A 16304-nucleotide genomic window follows, 5' to 3' on the forward strand; every position below is an offset into this window, starting at 1 on the left:
AGTCTTTATTGTTTGATGCTCATGCTATTTTTAAATGTTTCTGCTTATTTTATTTTTCATCATGGTGTACTGCTTTGTTTGTTGCCCTGGGCTCCTTTGGGAGGAAGGGCAGGATAGCAGCTCAGGGCTCCGCATATGTTAAGACTGACAAATGGGGTGGACTTATGAAAACTCAGCATCAAAGCATTATGTGAATGGACATTTGAGAACCTTGAGCTGGCATGTTCTCCCCATCATGCAGGCTCTGTACTTTAAATGTATTTTTGGTGGCAATATATTGTCTGATATTCATGTAAACAAAGAAGCTATGGGTTGTACTTGCTCTGCAAGCCAGCTTGTAAACTGAACCTTGGAGAGATTTCAACAGCGTGTAGAAGTTACAGGATTCCACCCTCTTATTTGGGGCATTTAGCAAATTGATTTGTGCTTTCCTAGCAGGTGAGTATCTAAAGCAGCTAGAAAGGCCCAAGAGCTTTTAGAACTACAAAACTCAGGTTTTTGAAATTTAAATTTAGAGAAATTGCCTATACAGTAAAGCATTATAAGAGAGAGATTATGGGTTCTTCTTCTTTAGCTCATTTCTTGCTGCCTGTTGCACATTGCCTGTCATGAACCATGTATACCTGTTTCTGCACAAACCTAGAAGGGAAGAAGCCCATTGGCAAGGATTCTGCTGCTGCCTGGCTCTCTTCTGATCACTATTCAGGGACAACCGACTCAGGAGTTGGGGGACTGGCAAAGGACATAAATAAATACATAGCCATGTCTGTTATCGATACTATGCCATTTTAAGGATGTTACAGTTAATGTAAAATGAGATACATTTGGGGTGAGTTTTCTTTCTTGGGGTTGTGGAATTAAGACTGATTTTCTGACAGTTTGCATTTTATATGGAGGTCCAGTTGGTAACAAGTATGTTGGATGTGAAACTTGTTTTAGTATTTCTAATTCTAATATTATATAACATATTATTATGGAGAGAATTCCATTTTTAGGAAACAGTTTATTATAAAGAGTGATGCAACAAGTTTGAAGAATTGTACATATTACATAACCATTTTAGAAGGACTACGGCTTATTGTTAATTCCAGCTGAAAATTCCCCACCCCCCACTTAGGCGAGCCCCCACCTCCACTTGGCCCAGTCTGGAAAGCCAAGCCAAGATGCTGTGGAGAGGGAAGTTTTCCTAGGTGCAGTACCAGTGTAGCCGTCACTAAAGGGCGCTATTTTGCAACCTCTCCTGTGCTCCCAGCATGCACTTTCGTCTAATTTGTGAGTTCTGGAACACGTGGTTTGGGGGTTTTACCTGGCCCAGGTACGACATCTGTCTACGCAAACGGTATGGGCTTGCTCTCATATTCGCTTGGGACATTGTGTCAAAATTTGAACACAATCGGTCAAGCGGTTTCGTTGAACATTGGAGACAAACACACATCCCCAGTTTACATTTATATATATATAGATTATATAGATACTATTTATATATATTTGAGTTTCCCCATTGTTCTGATCGTTCTGAAACTCTTATAGTACACATCTTTAAGGTAAAGGTAAAGGGACTCCTGACCATTAGGTCCAGTCGTGACCGACTCTGGGGTTGGGCGCTCATCTCGCATTATTGGCCAAGGGAGCCGGCATACAGCTTCCAGGTCATGTGGCCAGCATGACAAAGCCACTTCTGGCAAACCAGAGCAGCACACGGAAACGCTGTTTACCTTCCTGCCACAGCCGTACCTATTTATCTTCCGTATATTCCAGTGTATAAGACGACTGAGCATATAAGACGACCCCCAACTTTTCCAAGTTAAAATATAGAATTTGTGATAGACTCGCTGTGTAAGAATTACAACCTGACGTATAAGACGACCCCCGACTTTTGAGAAGATTTTCCTGGGTTAAAAAGTAGTCTTATACGCAGGGATATACAGTACTTGCACTTTGACGTGCTTTCGAACTGCTAGGTTGGCAGGAGCCTGGGACCGAGCAACGGGAGCTCACCCCGTCGCAGGGATTTGAACCGCTGACCTTCTGATCAGCAAGCCCAAGGCTCTGTGGTTTAACCCACAGTGCCACCCGCGTCCTTATAGTACACATCTTTATCTTTGATTAAAAGTCAAGGAGTCCATTAGAAATGATGGTTCTTCCTTTCCAAGGGCTCTTGTTGACCCACCTACGGATTTAGGGAACTTAATAATGTTAATGAATATTGGTGTTTGAGAAGTGTAACTTTTTTCAGTTCTTGACTTTCTGGACACCAGCTTCAGTCCCCGTGGGACTTTCTGGATCTGAGAATATCAACTAGGAGGGAGTAGTTTGTTGCTTTAGGGCTTAATCCAGTTTTGGCTTTCTCTACTTCTCTCACAGCCAGCCTTTGGGGCCCTCTGCTCAGAACACCACTCTGGAACGTGTCCAGAGGAGTGTGGTGGAGTCTCCTTCTTTGGAGGTCTTTAAGCGGAGGCTTGATGACCATATGTCAGGAATGTTTTGATGGTGTTTCCTGCTTGGCAGGGGGTTGGACTGGATGGTCCTTCTGGTCTCTTCCAACTCTGATTCTATATATCTGTGGGAGTAGCTCCTAATAAATTGTAACTGCATTATTTGTATGATGTCAGCTAATGGTAGTTGTAGTACGTCATTTTCTTCCAGTCACCCAAATACTACTGACATATATTTCTGTTTTATTTGCCAGATGAAAAATCATGTTTAGACCAGAAAATATCTAAACCAGCAGCTCCTCAAGTACCACCCAAAAAGCCTATCCCGCCAAACAAGGCAAATAATGTGTTGAGATCTGGAATTTCGCATTTAAAATGGCCAGATAAACCAGTTGTGCAACCTCCAATATCTAAGTAAGTATGCCCTTTCCTTACATGTGAAAGCCACAGAATTGTAGGGTTGGAAGGGACCCCAAGGATCATCTAGTCCAACCCCAGCCAGATGCCTACAGGAAGCCCACAGGTAGAACAGGAGGGCAACCACTCTCTTCCACTGTTCTCCAGTGGCCAGTATTTTGAGACGGGGAGCCTCTGATCCTGGAGGTGGCTCTCATAGCTAGCAGTTGCTTGAGAGACTGCCTTATTCCTTATCTACCCAGTAGGTCACTGCAGCTTGTGAATCCTGCAGTAACTCAGCAGGGTTTACAGTGTGTTTGCCCCTATTCTGTGGAACAGCATTTCTGTCAAGATATGACAAGCAACTGCTAGCTGCTCTTTCCAGAAGCACTTGAAGATGTTTTTGTCCCAAAGGCTTTTCCCAGCTGGATAAATGGGTCTTTACCACAAGTATCCATTTGTTAGTATCCATTTGTTGTGATTCCTGATGTCAGATTTATGTCCATTTATCCTTTGGCGTAGGGTTTGGCCTGTTTGATCAATATAGAGAACTGAAGGGCACTGTTGGCATTTGTTAGGGTTTGTCTTGCTTTAAATGTAGTAGTAGTAGTAGTTATTGTTGTTTTAGCTGTTTTAAATTATTCTGTGTGTAATTCTCCTTGAGAGAATATTCAGAAGGATGATGAAAGGGAAGAATCCATGCGCAAGAGGAGAGACTTGAAACATGTGGGACCAGATCCACTCCTGAGCCTCAAAACCAAGATTTTGAGAACTAGATTCATGAGCTGAGCCTATTTTTATGAACATGTATATAAAAAAATAAGCCTTGAATTGTCAAAATTATGCTGAGGGTTCCCCCCCCCTTTTGCTGTAATGGTAAAGGTAAAGGGACCCCTGACCATTAGGTCCAATCGTGACCGACTCTGGGGTTGTGGTGCTCATCTCGCTTTATTGGCTGAGGGAGCCGGCGTACAGCTTCCAGGTCATGTGGCCAGCATGACAAAGCCGCTTCTGGCAAACCAGAGCAGCGCACGGAAATGTCGTTTACCTTCCCGCCAGAGCAGTACCTGTTTATCTACTTGCACTTTGACGTGCTTTCGAACTGCTAGGTTGGCAGGAGCTGGGACCAAACAATGGGAGCTCACCCCGTCGCGGGGATTCGAACCGCCGACCTTCCAATCGGCAAGCCTTAGGCTCTGAGGTTTAACCCACAGCGCCACCCACGTCCCTTTTGCTGTAATACCTAATGTTAAATCATTTTCTCTTTCAAACACAGGACAAATGGGGAAGTTGTTTCCTGGCGACCAAAATCTGAAATTGAACCAGCAACAAAACCAAAGTTAGATTCTGAGCAGTTACCACCGAGACCAAAATCAGCAGAGGTCGATTCAATTGCAATAACGAACGTAAAAGAGGCAGGTAAGCTTTAAAAAGGAAGGAAGAAGCGTAACTGGATAAATCTTCCGTTCAGGAAAGCTAATGACATAACTGCGTGGGTTAGTCTATGGCAGGCATCCCCAAACTTCGGCCCTCCAGATGTTTTGGACTACAATTCCCATCATCCCTGACCACTGGTCCTGTTAGCTAGGGATCATGGGAGTTGTAGGCCAAAACATCTGGGGGCAGCAGTTTGGGGAAGACGAGGAACAGACTCCATTTGAAGATCTCTCCCTCATCACAGTTGATCAGAAATATGAAGATGAGCAGCAAAGTCAGTCCTCCGGGAATATGCAGGTAACCTTGGAAGAGACAGCACATGGAAGAATCCCAACCAAGCCTATGAAGAGGTGTGTAGTGGTGATAGGGGATTCCCTACTGAGGGGTACAGAAGCAGTGATCTGTGGGCCTGACAAGATGTCTCGAGAGGTGTGCTGTCTACCTGGGGCCAAGATCAAAGATGTAACAGAACGGCTGCAAGGAATCATAAAACCCACCGACAAATACCCCTTCCTTTTGGTGCATGTGGGAACCAATGACACTGCAAGCCATAGCTTACAGAAGATTAAAAATGATTATGAGGCTCTGGGCAGGAAGTTGAAGCAATTAGATGCACAAATTGTCATCTCTTCTGTCCTCCCAGTTGAACGACATGGCCCAGGGAGAGAGGGAAAAATAGGGGAAGTGAACAACTGGCTTCGCAAATGGTGCAAACAGGAACGGTTTGGATTCCTAGATCACGGTCTGCAGTTTCTTGAGGATGGACTTCTGGCAAGTGATGGACTGCACCTCACAAAAGTTGGGAGGAATGTTTTTGCCACGAAACTCAAAAACCTCATCAGGAGGGCTTTAAACTGACTTATGTGGGGGAGGGAGACAGTGGTCCTGAAGGTAGGAGTCTATCAAATGCTGAAGATGATCATCCAAATGTCAAGGACCAAATGGAGCAAGCAGCATGCAGACCTAGTGGTGGGACGAAAATATCCTTAAATAAGAGACATGGGGGAATGATCAACGGTCTTCAATGTCTGTATACTAATGCACAGAGCATGGGAAATAAACAAGATGAACTTGAGCTCTTGGTACAGCAAACTAAATATGACATAATAGGCATCACTGAAACCTGGTGGGATGAGTCTCATGACTGGAATGTAGTAATAGAGGGATACAATCTATTTAAGAGAAATAGACCAAACAGGAAAGGAGGAGGAGTAGCTTTATATGTTAGGGATATGTATACCTGTGAAGAGATCCAGGATTTAAAACTTCAAAGCCAAATTGAGAGTATCTGGGTCAAAATTAAGGGAGAGAAAAACAACAGTGATCTCATTGTGGGAGTTTACTATAGATCCCCAAGCCAAACTGAGGACACAGATGATGCCTTCCTGGAACAGATGGCCAAGCATTCCAAAGGAAGTGAGATAGTAGTAATGGGGGATTTCAACTATCCTGATATTTGTTGGATGTCAAACTCAGCCAAGAGCATAAGGTCGAACAGATTCCTCACTGGCCTTGCAGACAACTTCATTGTCCAGAAAGTGGGAGAAGCAACAAGAGGATCAGCCATTTTAGATCTGGTCCTAACCAATAGTGATGACTTGGTTAGTGGGGTAGAAGTGGCAGGATCATTAGGTGGGAGTGACCATGCTCTTCTGGAGTTTATTATCCAGCGGAAAGGAGCAACCAAGCATACTAAGGTCCACATTCTAGACTTTAAGAAAGCCGACTTCAGAAAACTTAGGAAATCCCATGGACAGTAATACTAAAAGGGAAGGGAGTTCATGATGGTTGGGAGTTTGTTAAAAGGGAGATATTAAAAGCACAACTTCAGGCAATACCAATGAGACGGAAACATGGAAGGTGCCTAAAGAAGCCAGGCTGGCTATCTAAAGAACTTTTGACTGAGTTAAGATTTAAAAGGGATATGTACAAAAAATGGAAAAGGGGGGAAATCTCCAGAGAGGAATTCAAACATATAGCCAGCACGTGTAGAGACAAAGTCAGAAAAGCTAAAGCACAGAATGAACTCAGGCTCGCCAGACAGGTTAAAAGCAACAAAAAGGGCTTTTATGGGTATGTCCGTAGCAAAAGGAAAAACAAGGAAACAGTGGGGTCACTCAGAGGAGAAGATGGTGAAATGCAAACAGGGGACAGAGAAAGGGCAGAACTCCTCAATGCCTTCTTTGCCTCAGTCTTCTCCAAGAAAGAAAACAATGCCCGACCTGAAGAATATGGAGCAGATGATTCAGCAGGGGAAACACAGCCCCGAAAAAGTAAGGAGGTAGTACAAGGATACTTGGCTAGTTTAGATGTATTCAAGTCTCCAGGGCCAGATGAACTACATCCAAGAGTATTAAAAGAACTGGCAGAGGTGATTTCAGAACCACTGGCAATAATCTTTGAAAATTCCTGGAGAACAGGCGAAGTTCCAGCAGACTGGAGGAGGGCAAATGTTGTCCCTATTTTCAAAAAGGGGAAAAGAGAGGACCCAAACAATTACCGCCCAGTCAGCCTGACATCAATACCAGGAAAGATTCTAGAGCAGATCATTAAGCAAACAGTCTGTGAGCACCTAGAAAGAAACTCTGTGATCACTAAAAGTCAGCATGGGTTCCTGAAAAATAAGTCATGTCAGACTAATCTGATCTCATTTTTTGACAGAATTACAAGCCTGGTAGATGAAGGGAACGCTGTGGATGTAGCCTGTCTTGATTTCAGCAAGGCCTTTGACAAGGTGCCCCATGATATTCTTGTAAAGAAGCTGGTAAAATGTGGGCTAGACAATGCTACCATTCAGTGGATTTGTAACTGGCTTACTGACCGAACCCAAAGGGTGCTCATCAATGGCTCCTCCTCATCCTGGAGAGTAGTGACTAGTGGGGTGCCACAGGGTTCTGTCTTGGGCCCAGTCTTGTTCAACATCTTTATCAATGACTTGGATGATGGGCTTGAGGGCATCCTGAGCAAGTTTGCAGATGACACCAAATTGGGAGGGGTGGCTAACACCCCAGAGGACAGGATCACACTTCAGAATGACCTTAACAGATTAGACAAATGGGCCAAAGCAAACAAGATGAATTTTAACAAGGAGAAATGTAAAGTACTACACTTGGGCAAAAAAAAATGAAAGGCACAAATACAGGATGGGAGACACCTGGCTTGAGAGCAGTACATGTGAAAAGGATCTAGGAGTCTTGGTAGACCACAAACTTGACATGAGTCAGCAGTGTGATGCAGCAGCTAAAAAAGCCAATGCAATTCTGGGCTGCATCAACAGGAGTATAGCATCTAGATCAAGGGAAGTAATGGTGCCACTGTATTCTGCTCTGGTCAGACCTCACCTGGAGTACTGTGTCCAGTTCTGGGCACCACAGTTCAAGAAGGATACTGACAAGCTGGAACATGTCCAGAAGAGGGCAACCAAAATGGTCAAAGGCCTGGAAACGATGCCTTATGAGGAACGGCTTAGGGAGCTGGGTATGTTTAGCCTGGAGAAGAGAAGGTTGAGGGGTGATATGATAACCATGTTCAAATATATAAAAGGATGTCATATAGAGGAGGGAGAAAGGTTGTTTTCTGCTGCTCCAGAGAAGCGGACACGGAGCAACGGATTCAAACTACAAGAAAGAAAATTCCACCTAAACATTAGGAAGAACTTCCTGACAGTAAGAGCTGTTTGGCAGTGGAATTTGCTGCCAAGGAGTGTGGTGGAGTCTCCTTCTTTGGAGGTCTTTAAGCAGAGGCTTGACAGCTTTGATGGTGTTTCCTGCTTGGCAGGGGGTTGGACTGGATGGTTCTTGTGGTCTCTTCCAACTCTATGATTTTATGATTTATTATTAGGTGGCAATAATAAATATTGGCATCCTGGGCATCAGTGAACTAAAATGGATGGCAGGCATCCCCAAACTTCGGCCCTCCAGATGTTTTGGACTACAATTCCCATCATCCCTGACCTCTGGTCCTGTTAGCTAGGGATCATGGGAGTTGTAGGCCCAAACATCTGGAGGGCCGCAGTTTGGGGATGCCTGGTCTATGGCATAGTACGATGCTTGTTTTTACTGCAGCAGGTTAACACATAAAGAATTTACACCAGGGGTCGGCAACCTAAGGCCCATGGGCCACATGGACCCCCACCGCCCAATCAGTCGCCTAAACGACACTGGCTGGCTTCGCATTAGCTGCAGGAAGCTCCTGCAGCCGATGGGAAGCTGCGCATGCCTCCTCCACACCGGAAGAAGCATCAGAAATAGTGTTTATGCGTGCACACACACACACTCCGACCCACCGTGGCGTCTGCAGGACTGTGTGCTGACCCCTGCTTTACACAAATGGACTCCTCAAGGCGCTTAGTTTTCACAACTCGCTAACCCTGCTCTTATACATAGATCCAGGCATCCTTTTGTTACTCAGGTTGCTGCATTACAGATAAATTGAGTACTTGAGTGGCTGAATAGCTGTTTAATCACATAGAATCATTTACTTGACACTTTTAGTTGTATATGGTTTTCTAAATGTTTAATTGCAAGCTTATTCTGAGAAAGAGATCAGAAAGTTATACAGTCAGTTGAGTTTTGTATCTTGCTCCCAATTTTCATTGTCTACTTTATTTTTAATATGGAGACTGCTTTTAGCATATTAATTCCTATTCTAATCTTTAATATCTGCACTGATGTTGGTAGAATCATAGATTCTGTGGAGTTGGAAGGGACCACGAGGGTCATATAGTCCACCCCCCTGCAGTGCCCATTGTGGAGCTGAAGAGTCTCCAGTTCTACCGACTGAGCTGTCCCAGCTGTCATATTGTGTTGATGGCTTTTGTCATATATTCTGACAACATTTTATACTCCTCCTCTAAGATTGTTTTCTGAGCTTTAATTGTGACCTCTGTTTTCAAATCTTTTCCAGAAATTTCAAGTTTTGATCATATAATAGCTACCTCAGATAATTTATCACATCCCACTGCAAATAGGCCAAAGATGCCTGGCAGGAGGCTTCCCACTCGCTTCAATGGCACGAATTCTGTGAGTACAGGGAACTGTATCTTCTGTGTATTGGGTGTATACCATAAATTTAATAAATAATCTGTTAAGTTTCATAATTCTTTCACTTACAAGTCTGTGTGTATGAATGAATGTACTAGATGCATATTATAAATAGGAGTAATAAATGGAAATGTGTGCTTTTAGCTTTTAAAATAGGTGGGTTTGCTTCACACAGAATGCAGATTTTTCCCTTTTCTTTTTTCCTCTAGGCTTCTCAGAATTTAAGCATAGAGAGAAGTGGGAAGGAGCATAAAGAGGAGGAAGAAAGTGCCAAAGTAAAGCCACCCGAAGTTAAAAAGGTACAGAATTGAGATGGCTTAAGTTAGTTGTAATAAGAAATCTAATAATAGCAGTTCATAATTTTGGTGTATTCATGTAAAAAGGTAAAGGGACCCCTGACCATTAGATCCAGTCGTGACCGACTCTGGGGTTGCGGCGCTCATCTCGTGTTATTGGCCGAGGGAGCCGGCGTACAGCTTCCAGGTCATGTGGCCAGCATGACAAAGCCGCTTCTGGCGAACCAGAGCAGCACACGGAAACGCCGTTTACCTTCCTGCCGGAGCGGTCCCTATTTATCTACTTGCACTTTGACATGCTTTTGAACTGCTAGGTTGGTAGGAGCAGAGACCAAGCAACGGGAGCTCACCCCGTCGTGGCGATTCAAACTGCCGACCTTCTGATCGGCAAGCCCTAGGCTCTGTGATTTAACCCACAGCGCCACCCGCGTTCCTGTATTCATGTAATATGACTCTATACAGATAAGGGGTATAAATTTATTTTGAATGGCTCATAGAAAATGTCACTTTACCTGAATGTATTCTCTGCTGTTCTAAGTAAAATATCCTCAGAGTATTACCACTAACTTTGTTACCAACATACAATGTTAAAACCTGCTTAGAAGATTGCTTGGGAAAGGTAATGAGGATCATAACTGATACATGACTTTTGTGGAGATGCTCTTTGTCAGATGGACAGAGTTTTAAGAAACACTGAATTCAGCCTGGCGAAATTCCACTGTGTGGGAAATACAAGAAACAGCTTTTTAAGCCACTGTTGAGTGGCTGGAGTGACCCTGTGGCCCTCCAAATGTTGCTGCACTTCCACCTCCACCCGCCTTGTTTGTTGTGCAGGCTGTCAGGGGCTGATGGGAGGGAGTCCCTCAGCTTCTAAGGGCCACAGGTGAGCCTCCCCTGCCAGTGGCAGCTGTCTTCCCAGGGGTCACTGGAAGTATTTCAGGCTTCACTTCTTAACAGGGGTGGGGGGTCAGCAGCAATTCAGCAGACTTTGCTTGTCCTTTGAGACACAATTTTGACAGCTTGCATTGTTTGCATCGTGTACATTTACTTATTAGATGACTTCCTTCTTATTTCAGCCATCTCTATTTGCTCCACCACTTCTGTCTTCATCACCAAGACCAAATTCTTTTGTACTCAGCGCTGCTACTGGGGAAATGAAACTTAAACAGGAAACAGATGAAAGGGAGAAGAAGCCTTCTCTGGAAGACCTCAGGTCACAGGTTTTTGACCTGCTAGCTGTCGTAGAAACACTAAAGAAAGAACATGGGTAAGTGCTAATTTCACTGGACTTTTAGATGAAAGATGTAGCAGATTTATGTCATGGCTCTTTTGTTCAAGCATTTTAGCATAACCTCCTGTATTAAAATTATATGATGTTTTAAGGGCAGGGTGGGGATTGGGTTGAAAAAACCTCTTGGCATCAAGTGGGGATCACCAGGGGCAATAAGTTTGTTTTTGTTTTTTTAAAAAAAGAACCTATCTTGCATTTTTTTTAAAAAATGGACAAATTGGGATGTGTGTGTGGATATGACCACCCAAGATTTAAGCACTAGCCTGGTAGGCTTCAGCTTTTATCTAACCAGCATTTTATTCATTTATTTGTTCACTAGTGCCATTCAGCCTGTTTAATAAACGGGCGCTAGAACATTTGGCCTTTTTCGGTGGCAGCGGCGCGCGGGGGGCTTTTATTCCTTGTCTAATTGATTGTTCCTTCCCCCCTCCCTTTGATCCTTAATTTATCCCTAATTTTCTCCCCCCCCCCCGTTCCCAAACCCCAAGCCAAAGTCCCCCCCCCTTTTACCTTTACAGCCCGGGCTCGGCTGGGGGGTGCGGGGGGTATTTCTTCCTTTACCCCCTCCGAAGCTTGTGTTTAGAGTGCAGGTCCCTCCCCACCCTGTTTTCGCGCACTTTTTGCGCCTGCCGTTTGGTTCCTAATTTTCCCCCGTCAATAGCGCTGCTGCTGCCAGGGCCCAGTGGCCGAATTCTGGCTCCTGGACGGCCCAGGCGGCTGCTCCGGGGTGTACGCCCAGTTTTTTGGGGGGGTGGGGGTGGCTCCCACTACTTTTGTTGGCCTCCACGGCTGTTTTTTCAGTCACCTGCTGCGTCCGGGAGGGAGCTTTGCCGTCCGGGGGGCTTGCGCCCGCCCCGGCGCTTTCTGAGGGTCCCGCGGTTGGCGCTGAGCATTCGGTGGCCTCCCCGCGCCTTTACTGGCCGTTCCGGCCCAGCGGGGGTCTCCCGGTTGCTTGTGCTGTTTGGGCCTCAATTTCGGGCCTGTTAGTGAGGAGAAGCCGGGGCCTCGATTTTTTTGGTCGTCCCGGCTTCCTCCTCAGGCCCTTGGGCACGTTGAGAGAGGGCCTGCCCTGCTTAGGAGCCTTGCTGCCTGCTCCTGCTTTCCACCTGGTGGCCTGTTTTAACTGCTTATTGAACCAGTGCAGGGCAGAGGGGTGGGGGGTGGGGTGGGGAGAGCGTGTGTGTGTGTGTGTGTGTGTACGTGCAGTCTCTGCGTCCAATCCCTGTGTCCCTGGGGCACATGCTCAGTAGCGTGGAAAACGGGACACAGGGAATCTGGATGCAGAGACACTTGCATATTATTATATAGGATTCCATTTAAATACCTCCCAATGATTCAGGCCTCACCATGCGACTGAAACTGCCTTGGTCGCACTGGTTGATGACCTCCGGCGGGCTAGGGACAAAGGTGAGAGCTGTTTCCTAGTCCTGCTGGATCTCTCAACGGCTTTTGACACCATCGACCATAACATCCTTCTGGACCGTCTAGAGGGGTTGGGAGCTGGGGGCACTGTCATACAGTGGTTCTGCTCCTTCCTCCTGGGCCGTGTTCAGAAAGTGGTGGTGGGGGATGAGTGTTCAGACCCCTGGGCTCTCACTTGTGGGGTGCCTCAGGGTTCTGTCCTCTCCCCCGTGCTTTTTAACATCTACATGCAGCTGCTGGGAGAGATCATCAGGGGGTTTGGGCTGGGTATTCATCAGTATGCGGATGATACCCAGCTCTACCTCTCTTTTAAATCAGAACCAGTGAAGGCAGTGAAGGTTCTGTGTGAGTGCCTGGAGGCGGTTGGAGGATGGATGGCGGCTAACAGATTGAAGTTGAATCCTGACAAGACAGAAGTACTGTTTGTGGGGGACAGGAGGCGGGCAGGTGTGGAGGACTCCCTGGTCCTGAATGGGATAACTGTACCTCTGAAGAACCAGGTGCGCAGCCTGGGAGTCATTTTGGACCCACAGCTATCCATGGAGGCGCAGGTCAATTCTGTGTCCAGGGCAGCTGTGTATCAGCTCCATCTGGTACGCAGGCTGAGGCCCTACCTGCCTGCAGACTGTCTCGCCAGAGTGGTGCATGCTCTAGTTATCTCTCGCTTGGACTACTGCAATGCGCTCTACGTGGGGCTATCTTTGAAGGTGACTCGGAAACTACAACTAATCCAGAATGCGGCAGCTAGACTGGGGACTGGGAGCGGCCGCTGAGACCACATTGGCTCCCAGTAAATGACCTCGGTCCAGTATACCTGAAGGAGCGTCTCCACCTCCATCGTTCTGCCCGGACACTGAGGTCCAGCACCGAGGGCCTTCTGGCGGTTCCCTCATTGCGAGAAGTCAAGTTGCAGGGAACTAGACAGAGGGCCTTCTCGATAGTGGCGCCCGCCCTGTGGAACGCCCTCCCATCAGATGTCAAAGAGAAAAACAACTACCAAACTTTTAGAAGATATCTGTTTAGGGAGGCTTTTAATGTTTAATGGATCACTGTTTTATTTTTCTGTTGGAAGCCGCCCAGAGTGGCTGGAGAAACCCAGCCAGATGGGCAGGGTATAAATAATTATTATTATTATTATTATTATTATTATTATTATTATTATTATTATTCCCTTATGGAATGCAAGGGAGCAGGCCTATTCTAAGGTTCTCCATCGAGACACTGAGCAGACCCAGGTGTCCTTAGCATCAAGGTGAGGGTCTCATGTGCCTTCAGATAATACCCTGAGACTTGATGAAACTAAACTACAGTGGAGTCACATCACACATGCATTGAACTTGGGAAAGCTGATTGGGCAGAAGAAAAAGCCTGGAATGGAACTGCAGCTTCTGCCTAGGTCTCCCTCCAACTCCCTTTTTGTCTTGCCGCTTCCCACTGTTTCAGCCGAGGAAGCCAGGTGCCACTGCACCCTCCCCTCCCTTCTGGGGGGTCACAGTGAGGAGGACAGTCTGGAGCAGGAATGGAGCGGAGAAGCAGCGGGGGGGGGGGTGATTGGCTCCTGCAGTGGCCTTACAAGCAACAGGTGCAGCAGAGGAGTGGCAGGAAGACAGAGGGATGGAGGCCGAAGGTGCAGCTCCATTCCAGCCTTGTTCTTCTGCCTGCGTTTCTCAGGATTTCCTTCCCTTCTGCCTCAATGTCTCTCCAAGTGAGCCGGGTTGCCTCTCTGCACTCTCTCCTCCTTGCCTCAACAACCCAGGGAGCAGGGAAAGCAGTTGTGGAGAACTGAGGGAAGGCAGTGGAAACACAAGGAGCACATTCACACAGGGCTGCCCCCTGCTTGCCAGCCAGCAGCCAAGTAGTTTGGCGTTAAGCATTTTTGCACTGCCTCTGGAACAAAACTCCTGCATGTGATGTGATTCTTCTGTACTCCATACCTCTCAGCCCTTCCTTCAAACCATCAGTCATGGGTTGTTTTCCTTGTTTGCTCTTTCCTTGGTTGGTGGTGGCAGTTTTTTCTTTGTTTTTCTGAGGGTGGGTCTGAGCCAAGACAGAGGAAAGCAGGAAGGGGCAGCCTCGAAAAGAAGAGAAGCCGTTCTCCAGTGTGCCAGCTCCTGTATTCCCACACTTTGGCTGCAATCCCTTACCCAGGAGAAAGCCCCCTTGAACTCATCAGGACTTACTTCTGAGTAAACATATATAGGATTGTTTTTGACTCACAAACTGTCATGGGTGCTGCTTGTATGAGAAACCTTGTAGGGCAATATTTTAAAGACATTCCCTCTAGTGGTTAAAAAAGCAAGAAAGAGGGGGGAAGCAGTTGAAATGTTTATGGTACAAGGCCCAGTTGTAAAAATGAAATGAGTGTAAATAATGCTCTTTAGTTGCAAATTAACATAGTTTAGTGGTCAGATTTTGCACAATTGTTTAGGAACTATATAAAGCAATATGAATGAGATGGATTTGAACGAATCTTCTTGCTGATTTAGATCCACACAGTATATTTCTGGAGGCAAAGCACTTGGACAACTTTCCTCTGCGGCTGTTCTTTCTGCTTTGAGTCTGGGCATAGTTTATATACTAGCATGTTTCTTCAACCACAAAAAGAAGTAAAATTTCACATGGCAAAATTTAACTAGTTTTGCCTTTAACTTTCAAAGGAAGGAACTGGAAAAACTGAAAAGGGAGTTGGAGAAAGAGAAGCAGATGCGAAGTAACCTAGAGGTAATGTGTTTGAATATTTTTGGAAGTTGAATGAGGGGCTATTGTTTAATAAAGCAGCCACTATCTGGGTGGGAGGGGGTGGACCATGTCAAGGCCCTGTGCAAGGCCATTTTATGCTCTCCCCCCTGCCCTTGCAGAGGGCTCTGGCAGGGTCCTAGAGCCATTTACCTCCTTCCCAAAGACAGGCAAGCACTTACTGGGCCTTGAGCAAGTGCCCTCCTCGGCTGCATGCCCAGTGCGACCGCATGGCTCTCTCTCTCCTAAATTCACCTCTGCCACTATAAAATGCTTCACACATTGACTTGATTGTTTTGCTGACTGGGGGAAAGAATTCCCTCAAATACAAAGTAGAGACGCTAGACTGGATAGGAAACTTGAGGGAACAATATTGGAGCATTGTTTTTCCTGAGATATCTCCCAGTCCTTTGGTTGGAATCCAGGTGTTGCCATTTCCATGAGTGTTGTGTTGAGAGCAGGAAGGGGGACATTCAAAATGGCTAAAACCTTTTCTAGAAAACTGGGTAGATATACCTCATTTAAGATTGTATAGCAGCTGTTCATGACTAAATTAATCATAATTGTATTAAGGAACAGTTTTTTCATAAATTGTAGAGTTGGAAGGGGCCATGAGGCTCATCTAGTACCTCCTGCAAGGCAGGAATCTTGCCTAAAGTGGGGGCTTGAACCCACAACCCCGAGATTGAGTCTCATGCTCTACCAACAATGCTAGGTGCCAAAATATTGAGGTGATGAGCCCATGCTTCTGCGATGTTTCTTAATCACACCTTAAGCTTAAGTGGCCTCAGTTGCAATTGGTCTAGAAGCAGATAGTAAATAACGTATCATTTGTGCTAGTGAAAAGCTTTAGAATTATTATTTTTAAACCACAGTTTCAGTATACATTTGTGTACCATTCAATGCATTCAAATGTGAGCAAATATGTTTAGCTGCTGAAGTGTTTTATGGTACGGAACCTAACTCAGCTTAGTGATTACACAGATGGACATGAATTCCACAAGGGTGTTTCAATGGCTGGATGGTTCAGTGAATGCAATTAAAATTCTTAAGCTTTTCACTAGCCCTACAATAGAAGATCCAGTGGTACCTCAGTTTAAGCACACAATAGGTTCCGGAAGTCTGTACTTAACCTGAAGCGTACTTAACCTGAAGTGAACTTTCCCATTGAAAGTCATGGAAAGTGGATTAATCCATTCCAGACGGGTCCTCGGAGTACTTAAACTGAAAGTACTCAAACCGAGGCGTA

The 16304-nt window shown here is 45.7% G+C and overlaps 1 protein-coding gene across 4 annotated transcripts in view; it reads left to right on the forward strand.

Moving 5' to 3' along the window:
* Positions 1-16304, forward strand: part of CD2AP (CD2 associated protein) — a 50981-nt gene that overhangs the window by 31110 nt on the left and 3567 nt on the right. For all 4 annotated transcript variants that reach the window (XM_060272350.2, XM_088667100.1, XM_060272351.2 and 1 more), the window contains 6 exons: positions 2690-2849; positions 4108-4250; positions 9174-9289; positions 9520-9609; positions 10683-10873; positions 14977-15040. In XM_060272350.2, coding sequence (XP_060128333.1) covers positions 2690-2849; positions 4108-4250; positions 9174-9289; positions 9520-9609; positions 10683-10873; positions 14977-15040 — 764 coding nt within the window. The remainder of the gene's footprint in view (positions 1-2689; positions 2850-4107; positions 4251-9173; positions 9290-9519; positions 9610-10682; positions 10874-14976; positions 15041-16304) is intronic.

Source organism: Zootoca vivipara, chromosome 3 (genome assembly GCF_965207765.1).
Source record: "Zootoca vivipara chromosome 3, rZooViv2.hap1.1, whole genome shotgun sequence".
Classification (NCBI taxonomy): domain Eukaryota; kingdom Metazoa; phylum Chordata; class Lepidosauria; order Squamata; family Lacertidae; genus Zootoca; species Zootoca vivipara.